The sequence below is a fragment of the Haemaphysalis longicornis genome, unplaced genomic scaffold (genome assembly GCF_048455015.1).
Source record: "Haemaphysalis longicornis isolate Haplotype H1 unplaced genomic scaffold, Haemaphysalis longicornis Haplotype H1 scaffold_13, whole genome shotgun sequence".
Taxonomy (NCBI): domain Eukaryota; kingdom Metazoa; phylum Arthropoda; class Arachnida; order Ixodida; family Ixodidae; genus Haemaphysalis; species Haemaphysalis longicornis.
The window spans coordinates 25,133-52,782 of NW_027526233.1; the positions used below are offsets into that span (position 1 = coordinate 25,133).

The 27,650-nt window shown below is 49.5% G+C and overlaps 2 protein-coding genes across 5 annotated transcripts in view; both read right to left on the bottom strand.

Moving 5' to 3' along the window:
* The window catches only part of LOC144164191 (egl nine homolog 1-like), a 59,802-nt gene that overhangs the window by 21,247 nt on the left and 10,905 nt on the right, over positions 1-27,650 (bottom strand). For all 4 annotated transcript variants that reach the window (XM_077694699.1, XM_077694697.1, XM_077694698.1 and 1 more), the window contains exon 3: positions 5,099-5,265. In XM_077694699.1, coding sequence (XP_077550825.1) covers positions 5,099-5,265 — 167 coding nt within the window. The remainder of the gene's footprint in view (positions 1-5,098; positions 5,266-27,650) is intronic.
* LOC144164190 (uncharacterized) lies at positions 16,580-19,536 on the bottom strand. The gene has a single exon (XM_077694696.1). The coding sequence runs from the start codon at positions 19,096-19,098 to the stop codon at positions 16,792-16,794; it is 2,307 nt and encodes a 768-aa protein (XP_077550822.1). The 5' UTR covers positions 19,099-19,536; the 3' UTR covers positions 16,580-16,791.

Genomic DNA, 27,650 nt, shown 5'->3' on the forward strand with positions numbered 1-27,650 from the left:
GTGAATGCTACGACTACAAGGCGTCCTAGGAGGCTTATCTTTATGCATTTTTACAGCTGACAACATGGCAGAAGCGCGGTACGATGATTACTGAGTTATTGAGAATGTCCATCCAACAACGCCAACGGTTGTGTTTTACAGAACCGAAACCGAAACCGAAACTTGTTTGGTTGCTCACCTTGGGCATCGTCCAATCACGGTGCCCGCTCCTCCTAACGTCACAGCTTTAGTTTGTGCGGCCGCCGCAAACCGCGCATGGTAGTTTTTCTTCTTTCATGCTTTGTAAAATAATTACCGATTTGTCAATCGTAAAAACGATGAAAAGTGTGCTAATTTGAGCCAGTCTACGCAGTGCAAGCAAAAACTGGAGCTTGACAAATTCACTTCAGTGTCCCTTTAACGCGCCGTAGTGGAGGGCCCGGATTAATCTGGACCACCTGCAGGGGATCTCGTACAAACGGGCGTTTTCGCTTCTCGCCTCCATCAGAAAAGCGGCCGCTGCGGTCGGGAATCGAACCTGCGTCCTCATGCTCAGCACCTTAGCCACTGAGCAAAGTCCATGGCACACACCGAGGCATCCCCAACAGGAAGTGTGCCCGCGCCAGTTCGAACCTTATTGTCAGTGAAAGGTTGGGGCATTCACTGCCGGTGGTTACCCAAACGATCCCCACTTGTGCTTTTCCATTCTCTGCAAGCCGCTGTTGATAAATAATCAGTAAGCCTTGCACGCGTAGCTCTCCCCTTGTTACGTTTGGGCCAGGCGGAGCCTCGGCCACCAAAGCTCTCAAGACAGATGCCGGAAGCAAGTGTGTATTTCATGCCACGTTGGCGCATCGTGAGAGAAAAGAATACGAGACGAAGGCTCCCGCTTAAGCGACGCCGAGCGAGCGGCTGCGGCTTTGGCTGCGTGATGCAGTCTAGGTGTCCGGTGTAGGCGGGCACATCGGCCGCTAGAGCGGTGAAAAGCATTTCTCACTCCGTCGGTGACAAATAATAAGAGTGAAAGCCAGCAAACGTTCTCGGCGGTGGCTTGGCGATGTCAAAGCTACCGTAGCCCAGCGACAACTGCTATAGACCGTTGCGGTGCCTCACTCCTACTTGGTGACACAGCAGTGTCTACGTCCCGAAAAAAATAGAAGGGAAGTGGCAAAGAGAAACGCCAACTTCCTTTACGGATTTCTCAGGAAACAAAGCATCATTGTTCGTCGAACAAAAGCTGAGAGTGCTACGAAACGTATAATCTATAAGTAAAACAAAATTTCATTCAGCCTTTAGTGACCCTTTAATAAAGCAAAGCTTGCTTCTCAAGCTTGCTTCTCACGCGGCAGTTTGCTGCGCGCGTCGCGCATCATTTTCCGAGTTAGGTAGAATCTGACACTGGGGTGAAATCGTCGACGCAGGCGTAAACCGACGCGCACGAATTGCATGCGGTTCACGCTTGAGTTCGTGTGCGTGCGTCGCGTCGGCGATGAGCGCACGTTCTTTTGACGCCCGTGTCGACGTCGACGATTTCGCCCCTGTGTCAGATTCTACCTCGCTCGGAAAATGATGTGCGGCAGTGGGAGGAGCCTGCCGACTTGCGCCAATGGGGAGGCGCGCTCTTCACGGCGGCAGTTTGGAAGCGCTTCGTGCCGTCTTCGTTTTCGCTTACTTCTCTCTTGCCCCCGTCATTAGTTTGCAACTCCCACCACCACGTTGCTTTTCAAGTGAGCAAACACTACATTTGGTAAGCACTTGAGAATTACTTCAACTGGCCACATGCTTGCCGCAGTTTGGTTCCAACATGGGGAGGCCAACCACGGACTGTTCTTGACACATGGCATCGATGTGGAGTTTTGAACTACACTCAAACATCGTTATTATAACGTAACGGGATATGACCAAGTATAATAAATTCCCCTTGAAATCTCGACACACTTGAAAGCTCCTTGTAACAAAGTGAAACTGACCTGCCAATGGATATAACTAACTGAATTTGTCTCACCCATTCGAAAGAAAACAACCCGACCACGGTGTGTAAAGCATTCTGCGGAGTTCGAGACTCGTTCATCGCGGCTTACTCAGCCGGCAGGGCGGAGCGAGTATGATGGCCGACATGGTACGTCAAGCCTCCGGGCAGCCATTTTGTCAGCCATCAAAAAAGCGAGTCTCCTGGAACAGGCGTCGTACAGAGGACGACACGTTGCCACTGCCACTGCCGCGCCACTGCCGCGCGCGTCGCGCATCATTTTCCGAGCGAGGTAGAATCTGACGCTGGGGTGAAATCGTCGACGCAGGCGTAAACCGACGCGCACGAATTGCATGCGGTTCACGCTTGAATTCGTGTGCGTGCGTCGCGTCGGCGATGAGCGCACGTTCTTTTGACGCCCGTGTCGACGTCGACGATTTCGCCCCTGTGCCAGATTCTACCTTGCTCGGAAAATGATGCGCGGCAGTGGGAGGAGCCTGCCGACTTGCGCCAATGGGGAGGCGCGCTCTTCACGGCGGCAGTTTGAAAGCGCGCGCAGCAGCTGGCTGGGCCACCTCCGCGGCGGATATTTGGCGCGGATGATATTTTATAGTGCAGTTTTCTCCAACACTGTCAGCTCCTTTTTACCGCATGAGCAATTTAGTTTACATCTTGAGCTGCATTTTAACAAAAGGTTAGAAGCGGTCGCTGAAGCTACCTGCACCTCTTCACGGCAAGAGCCGGCGCCTTGTTGCCGCCGCCTGCCGCATGCGCGGCGCATTTCCATTTTTTTCTCGTTTTCTGATGATACGAATTTTTTTGCCGCCCCTTGAGATTCGTATGACCGAGATTCCACTGTAATTTACTCTCCCAATACAGCACTCATAATTTTAGCCCCACAGGTCTTCCCACCACAAGTCTTTTTTTGGCGTTTGGGGTTAGCAGGAAACTCACCCTTTTCGCCAAATCCTTTGCACGGTATCCGCTTCCACAAGCAGCTCTTGCGCCATTGCACTGTTAGTGATCTCTACAATATTTACTAGTGCGGCTTGAACGAAAACTTCCGCTTCAACACTGCACTCGACTGCAGTGAAGAAAACGACTTTTTCGAATGCGAAGTTCCGGTTATCCATGGTACAAACTTTAAACGCTGCAACACTATCAGCCCCAGCAATCTCGTGCTTCGTCAAATAGACGCTTTGCGGTTCACAATTCGCGACATCAGGGACCGTCGGGGAGTTGTTAGGAGCGCTTTCGTCTCCATGGGCGTCGGTAGCGTCGTCATACAAAGAGGCGACGATGCTACCATGTTGTCGTCGTCGCCGTATCAGGTAGGCCACCCGTATCCTGTAGGCGCTTTTCTAAGGTGGTTTTTCTGATAAATACTCATAGATGTTGGGATAAATGGTAGGGATTGCATCACTCGCAATTTTAGGTCAGCAACGAGAATTCTTTGTGAAAAGCAGTGCGTCGGCGATGGTTTCCGTTTTACACCAGTGCTCATTGAGCTTTAGCTTGCTGCATTCAGTACTGACAGAAAATTAGTGTTCAAAAAGTGGCAAACTCAGCCTACAAGGCACAAGAAAACACGTGCGCAAGCTAATAAACAAACGACGGAATGGAAAGCACATTTCCAACGAAGTGAACACGCCTGGTCATACGCCAACCCCACTCGTTACGTGCGCTTCGCTTTCAACAGGCGTCGAAGAGCTGTTGGGGGTCATGAAACGAAGAATCGCCTTCCCATCACGCCACCTCCCCCTTGTAGTCACCATAAGGTAGGAGCATTCTTCTACTTGGCTGGGCTTGGCTTGCCACATGCCTTCTTTTTGCTTCTGAAGCCAAAGTCAGCAAAAAAGGGCAACGTCTTCTTCGTCTTGCACAAAACCTGTAAACAGTCCCTGGCATCTTGGGCGCCGATTGTTTATAATAATTACACAATGTTTACAATGCAGGCCGCCGCAACTTTTGAGCTTGCTGATGAGCCCCGCACAGGACAGATGTGACGGTGCACTCAGTGAAGCACGGCTCGCCTAGACAACATCCCGTTAACAATATCCGGGATAACGTCCCGCTAGTCTACACGCTTTCTTGCATGCAGGATTCGCTGCCCACTGCAGAACTGCTCGGGGAACATATAGCAGGCAACGGCACATTGCGGGAGCCACAGGTGGACAAAATGATAGCTGTGAAATGTCCCGGCTTCCTCTCTCGGGACAAATGCTTAATTAAGCCAGGCTTGTGACGTTACCTGGCCGCCCTAGGAAGCGGCGCTTCCCCCGCTGTTGAAACGCGGAAACAGACGAGGGGCAGTGCTGTCAATACGTCTTGTTTCCGTGTTCAGCTGCATCTGTGCACCAGGCTGCAAATGCCGAGCACGCTTCTTTAGTACGTCCTACTGCAGTAACCTGCACTGTGTACAGTTTTACTTCCACTGGGAGAACTGCCGTTTGATTTGGTTCAAGGGCCCACGGAAATTTGGCTCGTTTCTGACAAAAAAGACTGCTTTGTCCCAATAACCCCGGGACAAACAATAATGACAAACTTGAATAAGAAAATGGAGGCCTATTAAGAAGAGCAGAAGAGGCAGTGGCGAATACCGAGCCACATTACGGCGATGTCTGTACGATGTGAAAGCGGCTGCTCAGAAAGATGACTGGGCGACCATAGTGGCGGGCCGTCTAGTTCCACGAAAGATCACATCACCGGGATTGTTACAATGTTAGCGCATGCGCAGCGCCCCCACGCGGCGCTGATAGTTTTATGTTCACCCGTGCAAGCCTGGCACAGCGGCGAGTGGCCGTTCTGGGCAAACGGGTCGGCATGTTCTCATGTCTTTCGCGGGCCTGATGGCCTACTGTTCGCTTCCTACCGCTCGGCCATCCGTACTTCTACACATCCAACAGGGATGCCAACGGGAAGTTAACACACCAATAACTGCCTTTATCAGTGCTGGCCCTGGTTACATTAGCCCATTTAATCGTTCTGAAAATTCTGTGTTCCCCCCCAAAAAAGAAAGAAAAATAAAGTTCCAGCAAGGCTATGGCAGGTTTAAAGCCAATGTAAAATAAATGAACGGGGCTAGCAGCCAATTTTTGAAGAAGAAGAAGAGCCAATTCGCAGGATACAAAAAATATACCCTGCAAGTACCTCGTCCAGCACCATGGAGCCCCTCTCCTGGCCGAGGAAGTTGTCGATGACGCAGATGCCGAAGGTGTTCAGGTCGTGGATCACGCTGCCACACATGCGCTGCAGCCACTTGGACGTCGGCAGCTGGGCCGGGGGGGAAGAGGGGCACGGCTGCTGCTGCGTCCGGGCTGCACCGCAAATGTGGAAGAAGCACAACAAGTTTCAGGAAAACAAAAAATTGTGCATCATGTTGCGTCCTATTCTTCCCCCAACTACCCAAAATAACACAGGTGACAACCGCGCAGTTTTTTTTCCCTCTGCAGCTGAATAGAAAAGCTGTTGTTGCCCCATTCTGATTCTGTTTCTGTTCTTCCACTTGTGTAGAAAATTGAAAACCCTTTGGCAAGACAATTTCGTTGAAAAGAAATTCCCCTGGGCACCCAAGTCTGCTTGCATGCTTCAAAGGCAAAAGCTCGGCGATGCTTAAAAACAACTTCACTGCTAAACCGTTGTTCCTTTGTTAGTTTTTCGGCACAAATCAATTGGACAGCTTTCTCTTTTGCTAGCCTGCATCAATGTCTCCTTCAACAGACAAGGGACGGGACGAAGCGCTTTCGTTCCACTCTCTCACAGCGAGCACACTGGCACACACCCTAGAATCAGGGCTGGTCACATGCCCCTGTTCCACTCACGTGTCATCACAATCAGCTTGCACGTTTACAATCACATTAACCCTCAAGCCTCCTGAATCCTGGCCAATCCTGATGAAGAAACAGCACAAGGACTCAAAAAAAAAGAAGGGACATGCGCCGACTAGCAACTGATTTCTTTAATCCACAGGAGAAACATACTATAAGGGTGTCTAGCAAATTGCCTAATTCAATTTCCCTGACTTTTCCATGTTTTCCATGACAATTTTAAATAAAATTCCCTGACCTATACAATAGGCGCCATTCTGTGGAAATGGTCCGTGCAGCATATAAAAAGCATAGGAAAACACATTTTATCATTGGGAAAAACACATTTGTTGCAAGTGCCCTAACTCTCAAAATGCACTTTGATTAACTCCAGTTTGTTTGTTCAGTTTGAGGTTTGCTTGCCTTCAGTTACGGCTTCAGAGAGTTTATTTCATCTCGCGGGCTAGAAGCTTCAAGTACCGCTTCAGCGAGCACCTTTTGCTTTTTTTCTTGATTATCCTGGCTCGACATGCAACATGGACCGCATGGTACGTTTTTGCACGCGATTCGGGCGCGTCGGTGTTGCGCGTGCGATTTTTTGACGCCCGCGTCGACGATTCGCGCACGCGGCAGCGAATTCTGCCTCGCTCAGAAAATGACGCGCGTCGCGCGCGGCAGTGGGAGGAGCCTGACGAATTGCGCTAATGGGGAGCCGCGCGCCTCATGGCGGCAGTTTCGAAGCTCTCGAGACAGCCGGCTGGCTGCGCCAGAGATGTTTAGGCAGGTATTGCATGGGCGCTTTCACTAGCGGCGCGGATGATGGTGATTACATGGTTGTTCCACCGCTACGTGGCTCTCTCATTTTCGGTCGTAACGGTTGCCCAGAATCGGATTACGCTCCCGTTACTAAATTTCGGACTTTCGACACAAGTCCTTCCTCAAGGAATAGCACTTGCCCTGCTTTCACCATTGGATAACTGCGAGATTTCTGCCATGGCCCTTGACACAGCCCAAGTTGACAAAGCAAACTACCACAACCTCGCAAAATCAGAGGAGTTTGCGACAATGATTTCCCAGGACCTTCCAGAGCACCAAGCTCACGAGCTCCGCTGTCTTCTTGCCGGCCCTTAGGTCAGACGTCTGTTGTGACGCATCAAATAAACACGGGCGATGCCAGTCCTATGCCAGCCGGTGCCCATATCGCGTGTCTCCGACGAAGCGAGGTGTCATTCAGCGGAAGCTCAGAAGGGATGCTATTGAACCCTCCTCTAGCATCACCGATTGTTTTCGTAAAAAGAAGGACGGCTCATGGCGCTTCTGTGTTGACTACAGGCACTTGAACAAAATTACCAAGAAAGATGTATACCCGCTCCCTCGGATTGATGACGCCCTCGAATGCCTACATGGTGCCTCCTACTTTTCATCCATCGATTTGCCGTCCAGATAGCTGTTGACGAAAAAGATATAGAAAAAAACGCTTTCAACACCTGACGGTTTGTACCAATTCAAAGTCATGCCATTTGGACTTTGTAGCGCGCCTGCCACATTCGAAAGGATCATGGACTCTTCTTCACGGATTCAAGTGGACAACTTGACTTTGCTACCTGGACGACGTCGTCGTCTATTCACCGACATTTGAGACTCACCTGAAACGTCTCGGACATTCTGGGTGTTTTTCACAGAGCCGGCCTGCAAATGAACTCCAAAAAATGCCATTTCGGATGCCGCCAAATCAAGATTCTCGGTTACCTAGTCAACTCCACCAGTGTCCAACCCGATCCCGAGAAGATACGCGCCGTCAAAGACTTCCCCGTTCCGCGTTTGGTGCACGACGTGCGCAGCTTTACAGGGCTGTGTCCGTACTTCCATCGTTTTGTCAAGGATTTCGCTGCAAATCGCTCACCCTCTGACTGATCTTCTTAAAGGAGCCATGAAGAGAAAACACAAGTTTGGTTCATTCAAAAGATTGTCTCGTTAGAATCATACCGACACCACTTTTAACGTAAACTTCGCTCAAATAAGCTACATAATTAGGAAAAATGGGAATAGTCATGCAACCCACCACCTCATTTCCCGCAACAGAACCTATGATGTCACATGAGCTAAGCTCTGCGATTGGCGGAGGCTGGCAGAAGCAGACGCAAATTAGGTAGAGCTTACAAACTAGACGAATGAGCGATTTGCGCTTAAATTTAGGGCACATTCTTTACAAAGCAATAAGAATGATGAGACAAACAGTGGAAGTTACGAAAGCACATGTAAACATAGAAGTACTGATGCGTTCTGCTGTTCGTACTGCGCACAGCATGCTTGGTTTAGCTGCACAGCACTACGGGGCTTGGGGTTGTCTCAGACGACACTGGCCGATTGACGCAAGCAACGGTGTCTTACGTGACCCCATTTGTCAAGCGAGCACTGTTTCAGGGAACGAATATTTTAAGTGCAATGCACTTCTTAAGCGACCCTGAACCTGCGTCCACCGGCGATGTCCGCATCACATACCCACGTGGGGGATTGGCCAGGAATCTCCTCGTCTTCCTTGGCAACGGGGGGAGATGGGCGCGCGCTGCCTGGCCGCTGACATGGCACATACCCACGTGGGGGATTGGCCAGGAATCGGGCGTGAGAAGGGCTAATGCACCCGCTTAAATGCATCTTTCTTTCTTTGTAGTTGTGTGTGTGTGTGTGATCTCTCTTTCGCGAACATTACCGAACCGCGCAAATTCAACTCGTGCATTCGCACTTTCACATTCTTCCCCTCGGGGAAATGCGGGGAATTTTTTTCTCCCAGAACAAAAACAAGCCAGGTTTAAATGCGGGCAAAAACAAACCAAACGCTTGCCACGGTATGGTGGCGCCATCTAGGTTACGGAACGTAAAGAAATGCGGGAACAAACCAACACCGCTGTACAGGGTGGAGACAACCTTTGAACGGTCCCGTGCCGCCGCAATTGGGCCAACGGGCTCAACGCGTTATTCTTTTCGTTTCCCACGAGACCTAGCAACGCGAAACAGACAATATGATTCAAACTTCTTCAGTAAACCGCGTTGCGGCGATAATTTTAGCGCGGTTTTGACACAATGACTTGCTTCGGCGGCAAGCGAGCAACCGAAAATGGCGGCGCCAGCGTATACGTGTCTCTACCCTGTACAGCGGATGCGTGAGTGAAGGTATTCTAGGCTGCAGAGCGGTCGGTTCCTGTGATGTCATTTGGGACCACGAAAACGCACGATTGAGCGGGAAAATCAAAATTTTAACGTAAATTGTTTAATTTCTCAGTGAATAAAGCACCGTTTGTATCCGGACAAGCGCTGGGGGCACTATAAAACACGAAATCTTTCAAATAAAACCAACTTGCATTTTCTCTTTATGGCTCCTTTAAGAAAGATGCAGCGTTCTCTTGGGGCCAAGCGCAAGCTTCGACTTTTTCCACACTCATCGGCCACCTATCGAACCAACCAATCCTGGCTCACTTTGACAGCTCTGCTACAGAGGCCAGAGGACATGGAATAGGAGCGGTGCTGGCCCAAACACAGGCAGGCCTCGACCGGGTGATAGCTTACGCAAGCCGTCTTTTGTCTCCATCCGAGCTCAATAACCGAGCGCGAATGCCTTGCTCTGGTGTGGGCCGTCAGCAAATTTACACCATATCTGTACGGCAGGCAGTTTACCGTTGTAACCGACCACCACGCCTCATGCTGGCTTTCTGCTCTGAAAGATCCCACAGGTCGGCTCGCTCGCTCGGCTCTACACCTCCAAGAGTACGATTATTTGGTTGCACAGAGATGCCGACTGTTCGTCTCGTCATCCCTTCCAAGAGCCCCCCACTGATGAGCCCGACACGGATATCAATGTGTCTTAATTAGTTGTCGGACTTCAACACCAGCGCCGTGATCCGATGTTTCGGCCTATTACCGACCGTCTCCACTCAGAGACAGCGGACCCTTCTCTGAATGCGTTCGGGCTGCGGCATGGTATCCTATACCGCCGCAACTTCCGGGCTGATGGACCTGACCTGCTTCTGGCGGCACCCGAGCAACTTCGCCCGGATGTCCTCCGCCAGTTTCCCGAAGTGCCGATGGCTGGCCACCTTGACGCTGCTCGCACTTACGACCACATCCGCCGGCGATATGTCGCGGCGTACGATCCTTGCCAACGTCGAAGAAAAACGTCCCCATTACGTCCCGCCGGCCCATTGCAACCTTTTGGCATTCCCACCGAACCGTTTTATCGTGTTGGCTAGGCCCTTTCCGTTGTCCTCCTTCGGGAATCGTTGGATTGCGGTAGCCACAGAGTGCATGGGTGACAGCATGCTACCCGCTATGCTGTCACCCGTGCACTCCCCACGAGCTGTGCTACAGATGGAGGACGTCCTCCTGCGTCATGGTGCTCCACACCAGTTGCCGTGGACCGCGGTTGGTGCGTTTTGTCACAGGTTGTTGAGGACCTTCTTCGCACCAACTGACGACTGCATACCATCCTCAAACAAATGGCCTTACTGAGCGGCTCAACCAAACGTTCACTCACATGCCTGCAATGTATGTCTCCAAAGACCATCGGGATTGGGGCGCTACACTCCCTTATGTCACATCTGCACTTAATTCCTCCCGGCATGACACTGCTGGATATCCTCCTTTCTTCCTCCTCTTTGGCCGTGAGCCTGCTTTGTTGTTCGACACCACACTACCGACTTCAAGCGAGCTGACCCCTGCATATGCTCGTGACGTCATCGCCCATGCTGAACTGGCGCGCCAGGTTGCCCGAGAATGACTCTTGCCATCGCAAGCATCCCAGAAGTGTCGATACGACGAGCGCCACCGCCCTGCACACTTTGCTCCTTGGTTCTTTTGTGGACCCCTTCTGTCCCCTTTCACTGGCCGCTACTGTGTCGAGCGTGCCGTCAACCTTGTCACCTACGAAATTGTGCCCCTGCTGCCACCGACATCGTCTGGGCACTCAGCACCTCAGCTCGTTCACGTGAGCCGCCTCAAGCCGACGGGATCTACCTACTACTGCTCCTCCTCCTTAACAGGCACCGGGACGGTGCTTCTGCAGTGGGGGAGTTGTGTCACAGACTATGGCCAGCTTCCCGAGAAAATTACACGAAGCATAAGCAGGGGTGAGACAGCTGAATCAGATTTGGGAGCAGTTTTTGGAGCAGCGAAATCTCGATTTTGGAGCAGAAGAACCTTGATTTGGAGCAGAATGATGACATTTATTATGTCACCTTACGAGCCTAAAAATCAAATTTTTGGCAACTCGGGGGGAAGGGGGGGAGTGCACTTTTTAATGGGTTTTGAACGTACATATCACTGAAACAGCCTTTCAATGAAATTTTTTCTACTAGAGTATCACAAGGAGCGAACTGCACTACCTTTTTACAAGCCATTTATAAAGTCTTAGGCTATATGCATAGATAGCATGGAGTGCCGTTGAAAACATCGAATCGAAAAACTAAGCAATTGTAAGGCATTTTCATTACCATGTGAATGCTGAAATTATTATATTTGTAATCCCAGACTCTGCTTTACACACAATTGTAGAGGCATGGCAAAAGTTGCGCAAAGCGAGATGACAATCTTCGCACCCCACCAGCCCATTTCAATCCCCAAGGTGCGTATTCACTACGATCGCAATTTGAGTAACGCTGGTATAGTTTAGCTTCAGATAGATAAACCATTATTATCGGCCACTATCGGCAGTGGCCATTATCGGCCACTGCTAGAACATTTTGCGGCGATGTAGCCTGCGCCGCCACTTCTACAGTGTCGATCGTCCCATTTCCGCCACTCGCAAGCTCGCTGTCAAAGGCAGCAATAACTCAGCGTTTTATTATAACACCACAATGAGTGCAAAATTTCACTTCAAGCACGCACCGCGCCTCGCACTCGAGGCCGAAACACGGCGAATTCGCGGGCCCCATGTTGTTTTTGATGAACACGACCCCGTTCTTCGAGTCACGCAACTTCCCTCAACAGATCAAACGACTAAATGAGAACCCAGCCACCCACATAACCAAAACCACAGTATAAATGGGCGAAGAGCACTCTGCCTGAACCACGAGCAACGGCTTCGCCGGACGGCCATGTTTTCCAATATTCACCACACCAAAATGGCGGCGCCCAGCAATGTCGTTCCGGAGATACGGCGCTCCAAAAATTGCCGTCTTTTCATCAATTTTCACCAGTAGTTTGTCGCCTGAGTACACATACATATTTTTTTCTACAGGACCGTGCAGTTGTTTTTCATGGGAAAACTTAAAAAAACTCGACATGGTGACCTTCAAAAAAAATATCTTGGGGACAATTTTATGCGGGTTTTTTATTGAATGATCAATCAATTAAACCTTTACAAACAGGATCATCTTTGGGGTGCTGGAAAATTATGCCGTCAGTAAGCGTTTTCCCCCACTGAAAACGGCGGGAGCGTTAAAATCCTTGGCTCTCAGACTGTTTTGGAGCAGTTTGGCGCAATTTTTGCAATTTTCAAGCTTTTAGAGCAGCCTGGCGCAGGAAAGCAGATTTGTATCAGAAGTGCGCAAAATGCGCAGCTGTCTCACCCCTGCATAAGCTCTCCCTATCTGGGCATGTGCTCCGGTGGAAAGACGCTGGCCGATGACCAACGGAAGGCAGACACTGGGTTTGCGCCATCAACCCGCCTCTGTGCCGGTGGCTACGGTGCCTTTTGTGATACACCTTCGTCCTGACAACCTATCCCTGTGTTGTCACGTGACAATATTTATCACAGTGTTAATTGCTCGTTAGCACCCAAGTAAAACAAGTAAATAGAACTAGAGGCCTCATGACGTTTTTAGCTGATGGCTTGGTTCAGTGGCTACCAAGGGCAGAAACAAGGCCCTGCAAGTCATAGGGAAATCACCCGCTCGTGGCTACGGATGCACCCCTGGAACGCTTTTCTTCGAGGCACTTCTCAGGCTTCAAGTCTGCTCTTCGTGCCATGCAGAGTATAGACACAAAAATAATGACGAATGTACGTGCAGAAATAAAAACGTTATTCCATTCTTAAATTTTAAACTCTCTCGATCACAACGCACCGCAGCACCAACGAAGGCAGCCGAAAACGGTGCGCTCTGGAGGCTAGGGTTGTCTGACCTGGGACGCTCCTTGACGGCACTATTCGGCAGCACCGCGACAACCCAGTGCCGACAAGTAGGAGAAGGCCGAAGTCTCCTGCCAGTCGCTGCGCTGATGTGTCTGGCTAGGCTTACTTTTCAAGCTATTTGTGGTTAACAAGGAGGCTGTTCATCACAAGACTTGCCTCGAAGAATGCCCCAAGTGGTTTTAAGGTGGCTTCCCGTGAACTCCACTTGTGGATTCACAGAAAGGAGGGAAACAGTACCGAGATGCCCACAAAAACATACTAGGCCTCCGCGGTGTCCAACCATCAGCCTCCAAAAGCAGTCTGATGCGTTAACCACTCAGCCATTCCAGCAACACCGCAACTTGGCATACAATGCCTGGCTATCAACGAGTGTGTGGTTTTTGTCGTTGCTCAGAAATTTTGACAGCGAGAACGTTTGTTCATTACGAACCGATCTTGCAGATGAGCCCCGTCATACTAATGCTGCAAGAAACTAAGCCAGAGCTTAACTCATAAAAAGCCATCACACAGTCGCGATATCCCCGACGCAGCCTTTGGCAACAGCTTTCCAACAAGCATTGCTTGGTTGAACTGCTCTCATGGCAGCCAATTGCTACAGAAATAACAAAAGGTCTGTTTGCTTTTCGGTGAACGGAACGGCACTTTCCAGTTCAACGTCTTCAAACGTTGGGGTTCTCGAGACGGACTAAACACATCTAATCTGCCGTCTGCTTTGCAATGCTTACTGACTTCTGGCGTTGACGCTGGTATCCACTGAGCATAGAAATCGTCATATGGAACACAAACGGTCAACCTGGCATGCATTTTAGCGAAACATGCAGATACCGGAAGTGAGGCGATGCTGAGAGCATAGAAAGCAGCTCATTGTAACATGGCTTCTTCAAAGGGCACCCAAGTGCTGGAAGCAGCAGTCTGCAATTGTTGCTATCTGCAGTTAAGTTTTGTGCCTCCTTCAAGGAAGAAATACCACTACTGTTTAGGATTGGTTTGGTCGATACATTGACATGCACAAAACATTGCAAGCTCAGCCAATCGTAGGGTGCATCATCATACCCACAGGCTTCGGTTGTGACGTATTTGCTTGTATTTGCAGATGTGAATATTGAATCACTACCCTATTCCGCACCGATCCTAATAATTCTTTTGGCATCTGTATCTGAATGACCCGATGAAGCGACGTAGGGCCAGAAAAGTGCCAGTAAAAAGGTGTTGCAGGGGTCCTTTATTATGCCTCCCTTACTTGTTTGAAGTTTGCAACAAAACTGCCGTCGTTTTTATTTGGAAAAACAAACTTGTCTTTTCCCTTCATGGCACTTGTAATGAGAACAGTTGAGTGAAGACGATAAGGACAGCTACAGCTATGTGCTGTTTAGAAGAAGACTGAGAGCTTCCAGCTCTGTGCTCTCTCGCTGGCATTGTTCAGCACTGTTATTCTAGTGAATACATTGTACTCCCGCGCCTCTGCCTCGCAACATCTTCGTGGAGGTTGCAGGCTTTTCCCGTCTACCACGGAACTCCGCAGCGGTCGTCAAATTCTGCCGTCCAGTGTGCCTAACACAACGACCCTGCTCCAGGCGCTGCCATTCCCCCCATTGTTGTGTCTCACCCTCGAAAATTCCGAATGTTTACTGGCTACAATGAAGACGATGCTGATGAGCGGATCCGCATGTTCGAGCAGGTAAGCAGCCTAAACAGGTGGGATCCCACATTGATGTTTTGCCTGAAAAACACGGCACTGACATGGTACGGCCCCAACAAAGAGACATTGACCAGTTGGGACATCTTCAAGGAGAAACTACGGGCAGCGTTCAGAAACACTCCTCATTGTCATCTTGCCGCCAAGAACACCCTCGCGTCTCGTGTCCGGAGTTCAACCGAATCCTACATTGCACATATTCAGGGCGCACTTGTTCTGTGCATCAAGGCTGACCGGGCAATGCCTGAGGAAGAACAGGTTGGGCACATCTTAAAAGGCACTGCGGACGACCCTTTCAATTCACTAGTTCTCAAGAGCAGCTCAAACATAGATGACATCGTTGGAGAGTGCCGACGCTTGGAGGAGGCCAAAAGCTACCGTATTGCTAAAAACTTCATCCGCCTTCCGAATACGGCCGCTACTTCGTCCTGCGAAGATACGCTGCTCCCCCCCCTCACCTGAGACAAGTTGAGGCCATGTCGCCAGCCCCGCTCACTACACCATGCTACAGCCCATCCATTTCTGCGATTCAAGCTGTCGCCCGCTGTGTGCCATCAATGGTCAGGACACCCACCCGGTTCTACAAAGCATCGCACCTGTCATACCGCACGTCATCTCAACAATCCGGCTGCCCTGACGACCGTCCGATTTGCTTTTGCTGCCATCGTATAGGACACGTTTTCCGTTACTGCCACAGCCACCCTCACAATGCTTCCCATACTGCTTACTCCACTTATGCTCCCCGACGATTTTCCTCCGATCGTGATACCAACAGCTCCGATGCCGCTGCTTCGTTCCCCCGACTGTCCTCGCCTCCCTGCCACCAGTCGCCCTCTCCCGAAACTCGCTGTCCGACCGCCTCTTCCCGGAAAACTGGATCATGCAGCTCTCAGAGGTGATGCTGCATGGACGACCCCGACCGAAAATCCTCTGCCCGCTTCACCTGCACCTTGCAATAACATATCACCTCTGCCCCATTTCTGATGGAACTTCCCCTACCGTTGTCGGTACGAGCACCGCTCGTGTCACCATTGCCGATCACCCAGTTCCCGCTTTGTTTACCCCAATGACCTCATTCTTGGCCTTGATTTTCTCTCTGAACATTCTGCACTTATCGACTATTCGGCTGGAGCCATCCGCTTTGATCTACCTTGCCCAGAAAAAGTGCCTGAGGAAGTGCAATGTCGCTTACATTCGACTGAGTACACTCACCTCTCCCCGCGAGCTCCTCCTTTCTACATTGCAACCTGTTCCCGACGGTGACTACTTCCTTGCCCCACAAATTGATGTTCTACTTACTCGAGACGTGGCACTTCCGCACACCATGGTGCGTGTTCGCAACAACCGCAATACTCTCCCTTTCCTTAATTTTGGTGCCTCTTCGCAAATTATTCCCGACGGCATGACCATTGCGATGGCTCACCCACTGGAGAAGTGTGACCTCTTGACCCTTGCCCCCATCCTTTACCTCCCCATCACCAATGATTGCCCCCGAGCTCTTTATCACCTACAGCGACATTTCTGACTTTGCCACTCGCCCTCTCGGTGGTCAAGCACTGCATTCACACGGGTGACGCCCGCCCGATCCCCCGCAGGCCATACCGCCACTGCACGTTGAAATACACAAGAGCAAGTCGACAAAAGGACATCAGCGAGCCCTCTTCCAGCCCTTGGGCGTCACCGGTAGTACTGGTTAAAAAGAAAGACAATACGTGGAGACTTTGCATCGATTATCGTCACCTGAACCACATTACAAAAAAGGACATGTACCCTCTTCCCCGAATTGACGACGCACTTGATTGCATCCACGCCACGGAGCCAACTATTTTTCTTCCGTCGACCTACGTTCCGGTTATTGGCAAATCGCTGTGGCAGGGTTCGTACAGGTTTCGAAGAGAAAAATTCAAGGGTTTTCAAGGACTTTCAAGCCCCTGTGGGAGGATTTTTCAAGGCCCTCTGCGCGAGGTTATTTTGATTTTTTTACATCAAAGATCTGCAGACAAGGCTTTCAAAAGGCCCGACATATTTATTGCACAAAGAAAAAAATCTCACAATGCAAATTTGCTTGCACTGAACAGAAAAAATAAGAATAGGTTTATCATATATCACAATGCAGATTTGTTCATGTCACACACAATAGAAAATTGTTCTATTGCCCCAAATAGCATTAACTGCACAAAGCAAAAAAAAATTAAGCAGCTCCTCCTAGCCACCCTCTTCAGGGGAGCTCCAGTCGCTTTTGCTGAATTTGGACCTTGATCGAGTGAAGCTCAGCTGTCTTGTCCTTTGCCGTCTTCCTGAGGCTATTTGACTTGACAATGTGTGTCACATCATTTTCTGCCTCTGCTTTTTCCGCATAGGCATCTGCAGAAGCCACGAGGTCATCAATTGTGGCTTCCAGCTTTTGTTTCTTTCTTTTCATTGCGTCAAGCTCTTCCTCTATGCAGTGCTTTTTCCTCTGCTTTGAAGCATCAAGGTCCTGCTTTTTCTGGGCTTCCAGGTATGCTCCGTACCTCTGCCTAGCTGCCGACACAGCAATCCTCAGTTCCTTAGTGATTGGAATTTGTAGGACACCACCTGCCTTCTCAACCGCATCACACACAACCCGTTGCGACACGTATGAAAGCTCCTTCAAGTTCTCTACGCACACCTGCCGGTTCACACTGAATCCACGTTCAACTGTTGCTTGGCCGTGACTGAGGACAAGCAGAAGTTTCACAATGCTCCACAACTCCGAGTAGGTTGAATTGAACTTCAAGAGGTCAGCATAGAATTCATCCAGCCTATCAGTGCCCTTGTCAAATTGTCTAAGTTTATGTTTTTGCTCATGCAGGAGCTCCGTGTACTCAGCCAACACTGTGTCTCGAACGTGGTCAGCCATTCTACCCACAGTGATGAGGGTATCCAACACTTTTCTGAAAAGAGGAAGGCATTCGTCTGGCTTTGTACACATCTGTCTTGGGTCCAGTGAAGAAAGGCCCCTAACAAATGCAAACTTCAGGGGGCTTCTCTCTAGAACCTTCTTTGTGGCATAGATCAAGAACTGTTTACATTCCATCCGGAACTGAAACACATCCTTTGCGCTTGCATGAGAATTCTTGATGATTTGCTCTGCCTTGTAGCCTATATCCACCTTTTCTAGTGGAATATGGTTCTCAGCATTCTCAAGGTCGACCTTCAGCAGGCCCACGATTCCTTTGGCAGACAGGACTGAACATTTCAGAAACTTTGTGAACAGCTTCCTTAGAACAGTCTCTAAATCCCTTGCGAGGAAAAAGGCCATTGCTTTGTCTGTCTGGTACTCTACCAAAAAAGGCTTCAGTGCATTTGCCACACACAATGCAAAATTCAACTTTGCTGGGAGCAAAGCATCACAGCTGAACTCCAACAAGTTGTTAAACGAGGCACATTTAGGCAGGTTGACAGCTTTTTTTCTAGCAGCCTCAATGTACTTGTTGATGTCAGACCACACCAACAACGCTCGCTCAATTACAGGGACATTCTCTAACCACCGGTGGGCGACAAACTTGAGAGGAAAAGTGTGCTGGCCGGTGACTGCAGAAAAGTCCTCTCTCCGTGCTGGGGCATCTTCAAAAAGTGCATTCAGACTAGACAACAGGCAATCAAGTCCCCATTTAGTTGCTGAAACTCCTGCCCTGTAAGCGTTGTGCACTGTGTGAAGCCCGCAAGTGCCTAAGTCCACACATTGAACCTGGTAATTTTGTTGCAAGTGCACTTGGATGTGCCTAAAGAACTTCAGATTAACATTTGGACCATCCATAGATATCTGAAGAACTTTTGCAAGGGGCAATGGCTCAAGGGCACTCAGCAACTTCTCCTGGATGTCATCAGCTGTAGAAGGCCCCAGAAAAACGGAGGTATAATACCTCGTCGTCACTTTCTGAGCGGAGTCCCAACACCTCACGTGCACATCCATTTGCTTGCTTTGGAGACAGTCATTTGCCGACTCATCGAAAAGTACCACAAAAACTTCACACTGTTCTATCTCTCGCTGCAAAGCTGAGAGAAAGAAAGGCCTCAGACCATGACATGTCACATAGGCGCATTTCTTTTCACCACACGAAAACGCCTTTGCCACTTCACTGTCCGGGAACATGCGCTGAAATAACTCCCCTGCTTGCGATGACATCCGGTACGACATGTGGGATGTGACGACTTTCAGAGTCCAAATAATTTCAGCGTCAGTAACAAGCTCGTGCGTTTTGCAAGCGTCGTTTAGGCTTGGTGACGGCAACGGAGCCCTGGTAGCGGACTGCCCTGTCTCTCTCGCGACAGCAGTGAGATGGCTGTCCAACACGCGACCTTGCGTTATATTCACTGCAGCAATATGCTTGGCACTTTTCATGTGGCTTTTCAAAGCCGATTCACCCATGGCAGTCACATCAAAGGTTTTGCAGCAAAGCTTGCACTTAGCCCGATGCGGACTTGTTGTGTCCGGTGCAATCCACTGCTTGTAGTCGTCATGGTGGAGCCACGTAGTCTGAAACTTGCTTTTCCCGGGCATTGTCTCACATATCAACACATCACTTTCACTGAACCGAAGAAGCCACGTTCAAAAAGCGCTGAAATCACGATTAGACGAATACTAGCGCACGGACGCGGCCGTATGACTCAGCGAGTGATGGCGAGGTAGCGATGCGATAGCGATGGGGATGGAAACGGCTCGTTGTCTTCAGTGTTGCCAGCTGCCTAACAGAATCGGCTACAGAGGTATAAAAACCGGTGTTTTCTTGACTGCGGTTCAGAATGATTAAACAAGAACAAAAGTTCAGCAACAAAGTCCGTTTTCTTGATGACAATTACTAAATTAAATCTAGAATTCAAGAAATTCAAGACTTTTCAAGGACTTGTAAAAAATTCAAGGTTTTCAAGGGCCTTGAAAACAGACTTCTGGAATTCAAGGGTATTCAAGGTTTTCAAGGACCTGTGCACACCCTGTGTGGATAATATGGGCCGAGAAAAAACAGCCTTTATTACACCAGATGGTCTCTACCAATTTAAGGTTATGCTTTTCGGTCTACGTAACGTGCCGGCCACATTCGAAAGAATGATAGTGCCGGCCTTGAATGGACCACCTGCTTGTGCTACCTCGATGACGTCATCGTTTTCTCTCGACCTTTGAAACACATTTGGAACGCCTATCAATGGCCCTTTCTGTTTTTCGCCGCACAGGTCTTCAACCGAATTGATGCAAATGCCGAGTCGCCCGAGGTCAAATTCAAATTCTCGGTCCCGTCGTGGATGCCCACGGCGTTCAACTCGATCCAGCTAAAATACACGACGTCGAAAACTTTCCCCAACCGCAAACGATGTCAGAAGCTTTCTTGGGCTATGTTCCTACTTGCACCACTCCATACGAAATTTCACCCATGTTGCCAGCCCTTTAGCCGACCTCAAGAAAGACGTTCCCTTCATGTGGGATTCTTCACACGTGAAGAATCCTTTGCCACGTTCATTGATAGGCTTACTACCACTCCTATTCTAGCCCACTTTGACATTTCCGCTTGTACCGAACTACGCCAGTGGCCACGGAATAGGAGCGGTCTTAGTGCAACACCAGACTGGCGAAGTCCGCGTGACTGCATACGCCAGCCGCCTCCTCTCCGTCGCTGAGTGCAACTATTCCACAACCGAACGCGAGTGTCTCGCCCTGCTGTGGGCTGTGGCGAAGTTCCACCCATATCTCTATAACTGCCACTTTTCTGTCGTCCCGGACCATCACACCCTGTGCTGTGCTGGCCTTTGCTAACAAGGTCGCGGTACGCATGCAATGTAAGAGGATTGGTACGAGGCGGACGGGCCGGGAAGAAAAGCTATTCGGAGAAGGAGGAGAAGGAAGGAGACTAAAGTCTCCCCACACGGGCAGCAGAATGACTGATTCCAGGCGGAAAGTACAAATCATCCGTTGATGCATGGTGGATCGCGATTATTTCCCGATGAACAGCACCGCTGAGAGAGGCATTTCTTGCAGAGGGAGAAACGACAACTGACAGCGAAGCGACGTGTTTTCCTTTCATACTCCTCCGTTCTTCAGAAGACTCGCCCTTCAAGGGGTATTCACACGAAGGAGAAATCCGCCGTTTGGCTCCTAGGAGTGCGCATCACGTGACCCCTACGTCACGGTTTCTCTCCGGCGCACCACTCCCATCGCGAGCTACAAACGATCCGATGCTTGGCGGCGGAGGCAGCGGGATTTCGTCTGCTCGTCGGGCAGCTGTTGGCGACTCAAGTTCTAGAGCGGTTGCAGGCACTCTATTCGTATTGCTTCTTATTACAATGGATGCGAAAATGCGGCGCGCACTTGACAGGCGCACTGAGCGAGTTGCGTATCATATCACCCCTGTCACCTCCAAAACATCAGGCACAAATGAATTCTACTGCCGCCTCGTTTAGACATGTTACTGGCACAATGAGAGGTTGGCTTCATTTTGCAGCGTCGACAATGAATGCGGCTTTGTTTCGAATATATATGTCACAGAAAAATATATTTCGGGGATGTGATTACGCAATCCCGCACAATAACTTATGCCTTTTATAAGCATATAAACCGTGCGTAAATGTTAAGTATATTCCAAGACTAGCTGTGCATCGTTAAATATTTGCCCACACTCCAAGGCAAGTTAATGAAACCACGGAAAAATAAATGCTGTGCAAGTGCGGTATTAAGATACATAATTCTCTAACGGAAATAAAAAAAAACAGTGCAGCTTCTGACATGCTAAAGACGTTCGTCGAAACTTAAGCCACGTAGGGTTCACTAGACCAACTATACACGAAATGCACTGCTATTTCGCGAGACATCATTGGGGGGGGGGGGGTAGGATGGGGGAGGAGGGCGAAGCTGTGTACAAATGCGGAGTGGAATCAAGCAATGAACGTTTTAGTAATCACACACACACACAAATCCCGCGTTTACTTTCCTTTTCTTTTTCTACTTCAACGAACAGCTGATTATACTGCGGCCGCATTTTTGGAGGTATACAGGGTAGGCTGTTCAATAAGCGATGAAAGGTGTCGTTGGAAGATAGTGGTATGTGATAAGGCCCTCTGATTTCAGTTTCTGCTTTATTCTGCTGGCTCCCTGTGCCATATGACGATATTTCGAAGAAGCATTAGTCGCGGACGCAGATTCTATTCTAAGCCCGTCTCCGCGCTGCTCGCAGAGGAGCAGATGAATGTTTGCGGGCGCTCGCCTCACGACAAGACGACTTTGTCGTGTGCTGATCCCCGAGTATAATTATGCATTGTCCATCGTACTTTTGTTTAATATTCCCCAAATTAACACAGACTGGCTTGTAAATGGTGGTGATCAATATCAAAGTTATAATATTGGCAAACGTAACTGCCGTGCTGTCAAGTATGAGTGCTCGCTGATTATGTAAGCGCACAAAACCAATTTAAATAGTAGTGTATAGCCGTAGCATGAACATCTGAGGAACCGGTGGTTACGGAGAAACTGTTAGTAAATTCAGGTCAGTGTAACTACAATCGGCTCCATCACACGCCGGTTCCGCGACGCTGGCCTGTGACACACCTGGCGCTTATACAGGCCGAATATACCACACTAAGATCGCGTCAGAAACATTTACACTTTCGAAAACACACCTCGTTTGCGAACAGAGTGATTGCTCCACATAAACATGGATTTCAAACGCCCGCACACGGCAAATCTCAGTCGTGGACGTGCCGCAAAAGCAGCGGCGGCACTGGGGAGCGGGACGCCGACTCCCGCGCCTGCTTTCGAAACGGGCCGCTAGGGGGATTTTAGTGGCGCCCCTACAGGCCGCGCTCGAGGCGTATACCACCAGCACGGTCGCTGGGCGAGCGGCAGCCGCAGCCGCGAAGTGGCGCAGACTGGCACAGGTAGATCGAACGATAGCTTGTTATCGCTCCCTGAGGCGCAAACAGAGCTGCACATGCGAGAAAGGGGATAATGATGTGATGGAAAGTTGCATTAAAAATCGCTTGCGTGAGCAGCAATCGAATATTCGCCGCAGTGTTAAGCCTAACATCTGCCCGTAGGCGGACCGGCCAGCTGCTCCCAGCGCGCGCATCCCCACTCTATCACTGACTCGCGCGTCGCGCGCCGTTCTCTACACACGGCACCGCCTACATCGCGTCCACGGCCAATTTTTTGGCGGCTGACGGGATCAATTCGTAGGGGCTTTAGCACAAATTGCCGCCGTAGTGGAATCGGCGGTGCTACGGCAGCTCTGCTTTAGAGATAGGCGACTGGAAAGACTGATGTCCATCCGACAGACGCATCCTCCGTGTGAGTGAAGGAGTTGGCCGAGCGGAAGTCTGCCTGTGGTGACGTCACGACCTCCCTCGGATTTGTCCGCTGAAACACTTTGTCGTGTGAACACCCCTTCAGCAGCTCCCCTCAAAGAAAAGAATAATAGGCGGGGTGCGGGGCCGGCGGCACGGCGAAAATTTTGCCCGGCGGCAGCGGTGGCGGCGTGCTCCTTCCCACGACTTCGGCGGCGGCGCAGACAGCGCGACTAAAACAGGCAGCGGCGGCGGCGTGGCGCGGCGGCGCACAGGTCTACCGTCGCGTAAGCGCCCACTTCATGTTTCCTGTCGTTGATCTGTATCTCCTTGATCTCGGAGTACCGGCCCTCCCAGGTCACATCGGGCATGCTGATCACGATGTTTTGCTCTCTGTTGACCACGAACGCGTCACTCGTCACTTCACTCAGTGGTATGCCCACGGCCCTGTGATGGCTGCCTCGATTGCGGGTATTGGGCTCCTCGCCACGCAGTCCTCCTAGCGGACTCACGATCACCTTGCCGTCCTCCCTTGGTAGGTTGGTGTTAAGCCTCGCCGCCATGGTTGCCGCCGCTGCCACTCGTCATGCGAATGTCTTGGTTGCCGTAGCCGCTAGGGGTGAGGAGCGCTGCGCCGGCTCTCCTCTCGGCTTCTTATTGCGTTCAACCGTCGTCCAGCTGTCCTTCTGTTCTGGGGCTATTGACGTCATTTCCTTTTCAACTCCTGCTACTTCTACGCACATCCGGCCCGTGTCGTCAGTCATGAGCACCCCTGAAGCCGCGGGTTCGGTCGGCATGGTCTCTGCTTCCGCCAGCATTAGGCTTAGCAGTAGGCCTGGTGGCCTATCTCTGCCACGTATTTCGTTTCGTCGGGTAGGCTTAGCTCCGAACAGGATGTCAGCAGAGAAAAATCCCCAAAAGGTTCCGAAAAAATCGTACCTTTTTGAAAAATCCAGTATCAGCGTGTGCGCAATGATCTTCCGGAAGCACTGGTAACAAAATCTTTGTGATACCAATTAATTATCGCCTCGCTAATTGTCATTAAAGCTGGAGCCAACGGAGACACGTCTGCACCCTTCATCGTCGTCGTCCTCCGGGTGGCTTGAGTAATCGCCACAAAGAGCGTGCTAGATCGGGTTTAGATTTTCGTTGCTACGGTTGACTGTGTTCGATGTGGTCTGAATGACTGGTTATTCCCGATGTATTTATTTATTTATTTATTAGGTACATTCTGCAAGCCCATTTAAGGACCCAAGTAAGAGGGGCTAACATCAAGGTGTACATAAAAACACATATCAGTAAATAGTTTGTTGGATGGCATCAAGGTTTCCAACGTCTGAGGGTGAAAGCTGGTTCCACTCTGTTATGGTTCGAGGGAACAAAAAGAGTATTTGAAGATGTTAGTTCTGGCGTAGTAAGGGGTAAGTGATTGGAGGTGCCTATTTCTTGACAACCGGGCTGTGGATGGCTTGATGTAAGAGTCAGGTTGCAGGGATAATTTGTTGTTTTTAAGTAAAAACAGAAATTTTAGCCAAAACATCTTTCTTCGAATTTCCAGCGTAGGAATTCTATGTTTCTTCAACAGTTGGGTAGGAGGCTTAGTTGCACGATACTTACTCGGACAGCTTTAGGTTGGATCATTTCAAGCGCATCGATATTAATTTTTGTGTAAGGGTCTCATACCGAACACGCATACTCTAATTTTGGCCTTACTATGGAAGTATAAGCAAGGAGCATGGTGCAGTTTATGACTCAAAAAAGAGAGTTTATGAAAAGTGGACGAGAAAATACTTTAAATGTGTTTATTCCAACTAAGATTATTGGTAAAGTTGCACCTAGTAAGCATTTGTATTCGTTAACTTCTGAAAGTGGACGGGCAGGAAGATGGTAATTGGAAGATGGTAATTGGATGGTAAATAATGGAAGTAATTTCATGAAAACAGTTTCATCTGGATTAAGCTGTCCATCCATTACATCACGCAATAATTTTATGCAAGTAAGAGTGAAGTAGTCGTTGGTCATCATGGTTAGAAATTTCCTTAAACAAAACGCAATCATCAGCAAATAGCCTAATTTGTACAGTCCAGACTAACATTAGCAAGGTCATTTATATAAATTTAAAAAAAAGTAAGGGACCTAAGACGCTTCCCTGGGGAACGCCGGAGGTGACGGGGAGTTCATCTGAATTATGACCATCAATGCTCGCAATGTAGCCGTGATGCTGTCATTTTTTCTGTTGCGACTATTCTTGTGTTGTCCCAAACAATCTTGTGGTCATTCACGAAAGCGTGCTCAGCCAGAGCATTGTTGCGGACGCTCTTATTTTTTACGTGCTGCTGCAGACAATTCTTGTAATTCCCTGATCCCCCGATACCACTAATCATTCAGACCACATCTGACACAGTCAACTGCAACGATGGAAACCTAAACCCGATCTACACATGCTCTTTCCGGCGATTACTCATGCCCCCTTAAAGGGACACTGAAGTGAATTTGTCAAGCTCCAGTTTTTGCTTGCACTGTGTAGACTGGCTCAAATAAGCACACTTTTCAGCGTTTTTCCGGTTGACAAATCGGTAATTATTTCACAAAGCGCGAAAGAAGAAAAACTACCATGCACGGTTTGCGGCGGCCGCACCAACTAAGGCTGTGACGTTGGGAGGAGGGGGCACCGTGATTGGATGATGCCCAAGGTTAGCAATCAAACAAGACTTGGTTTCGGTTTTGGTTCTGTAAAACAGAACCAATGGCGTTGTTGGATGGGCCTTCTCAATATCGCAGTAATCATCGTACCGCGCTTCTGCCATAGTCGGCTGTAAAATGCATAAGTTAAGCCTCCCAGGACGGCTTGGAATCGTAGCATTCACTAGCCGAGGCCTACGCAGTGTATGAACGCCCTCCGCGTCACCGCAGACGCTCAAACACCATGCGCTTTTATCCTATATTTAGAGCTTGCCTCACTCATGCCTGTATCGTAAAAAGCGTGTTCGCACCAGACCAAGGGTCTGTTGATTCTGGCCTGTGCCCACTGCCCGGAAGCAGTCGGTGCTTATGGCAACAGCACGCCAACGAGAACTCGCTAGCGCGCCAGTGCCAGCCTGCGCGCGTTCTGTGAACTAGTTCGTGGAGCAATGAACCTTGCGGCCCAAAAAAAGGTGAAAAAGGTGAACTCAGTATAGAAAACATCGGCGGAAAACGAAAAAGTTATAAAAAAAAAAGCAGGTACCCGCGGGGATTCGAACTTGTGACTTGTAAACCAAAAATTCTAGCGCCTTAGATCACTCGGCTACGAGCCAGCTCGGTCAGGGTCGGATATATAAGGTATATAATGTATAACCAGTTTACACTTTTATTTAGTTTTAGCATTCCAAGCAGCTTAGGCAACTATTTGTTGTTTTGCGCTCGTGCAATAAGCATCCCCCAAGTTTCCACAATATCTCACATCTAGCTATTACATTTCTTAGACGGAAAAGCGTTCGCAGATGCGTAGTCGTGCGGCTGGCCGCTGTGCTTGTTCGTCCAGCGCAAAAAAGTGCTTCCCGCTCCCTAGTTTTACGCTGTACGGTACAAATGTCAGTTGACTTTATTTCCTTAGTACCTATATTGACTTCGCTGACTCTTCTCCCGCCTTCAAGAGGCCTTATATTTTCCTACTGGCGTACCAGTCAGCGAAGCGTCGCATGTGCGCTTGTGCAGCGCTTGTGTGAAGCGACCTTGACTTGGAGCTAGATACAGTGTACAAGCTAACCAAGTAAAGAAAGGCAAATTCTTCTATTCACAAACGTGCCCTGGCTTCGTTTCAACTGAGCGAACGAATTGCGACGACTCGTCGGCGGCCGGCAGACGAAACGCTGGGCCGACTGACTGTCTGAAGGCCGGGGAGCCGTGCAGTAGCGCAGCCAATTGCGAGCTCGGCTCCTTCCGACATCACACGAAAACGGAACAGAAAATGGGCGAGCGTAAAGAGAGGAGGACAGCATTTTCGAATTAATTTTTCTACTAAATAAAATCGCGTAAACGCGCCCAGAGTGGTCGAGACATGGCCTGGGGACTCCGGACTATAATTTGCGCTAGTAATCCCGCAATGTTTACGTATCACTTCAGTGTCCCTTTAAACAACGCAGTTCTCGTGATGCATTCATTGTGAACAAGGCTTTTGTGCTGTATTTTTGTTTGGACTGGTCAGCGTCCCTTTTTTGTTCCAAATGTACCCTCCCGGCCAGACGGGATCCTGTCATGCTCTCGACTTCTCTATTTGGACTACAGCAACACTGTCGTATTTTTTTGCTTGTAGACAGGCCTTCTTGGGCTACGAGAACAAAATACACCTTCATTAGGTTTGAAAGAACCAGTTTTGGGTAACCACTCGGGTACACCTAAGCCATGAAAAACGTTTTTTAACCAAAGAAATAAAAAAGAAAAATTGAGGATCTTTCACATTTCATGCTACAGTGATATCAAATGGGCAGGAGTGACATAGCATGGGCCAGAATGAAAAAAAAAAGGTATTCAATCGTTCAACCGCACGTTAGCATTCAAGTAACAGGGTCAAACGAAACCAGGGGCCCCGTACAAACAAGACCATGTGACATAACAGAGAAATTGCCGGAAAGTGGCAGGGAAGTAGTCGCAACTGCTGCATCTGTTTTCTCAAATAACCTGATTCTTTGTTTGAAGTTTGCGATAAATCAGACACTTATCGGGACAAAGTCGCGTTTTGAACGAACCAAGCCTGTACTTTGGCTCCATGGCCCCGTAACCCTTTCGGCCGTGGCGGTGTCAATTGGC

What these genes read in the sequence shown, in the direction of transcription:
- LOC144164190 (XM_077694696.1), bottom strand. Translation starts at nt 19,098, where the DNA reads ATGCCCGGGAAAAGCAAGTTTCAGACTACGTGGCTCCACCATGACGAC.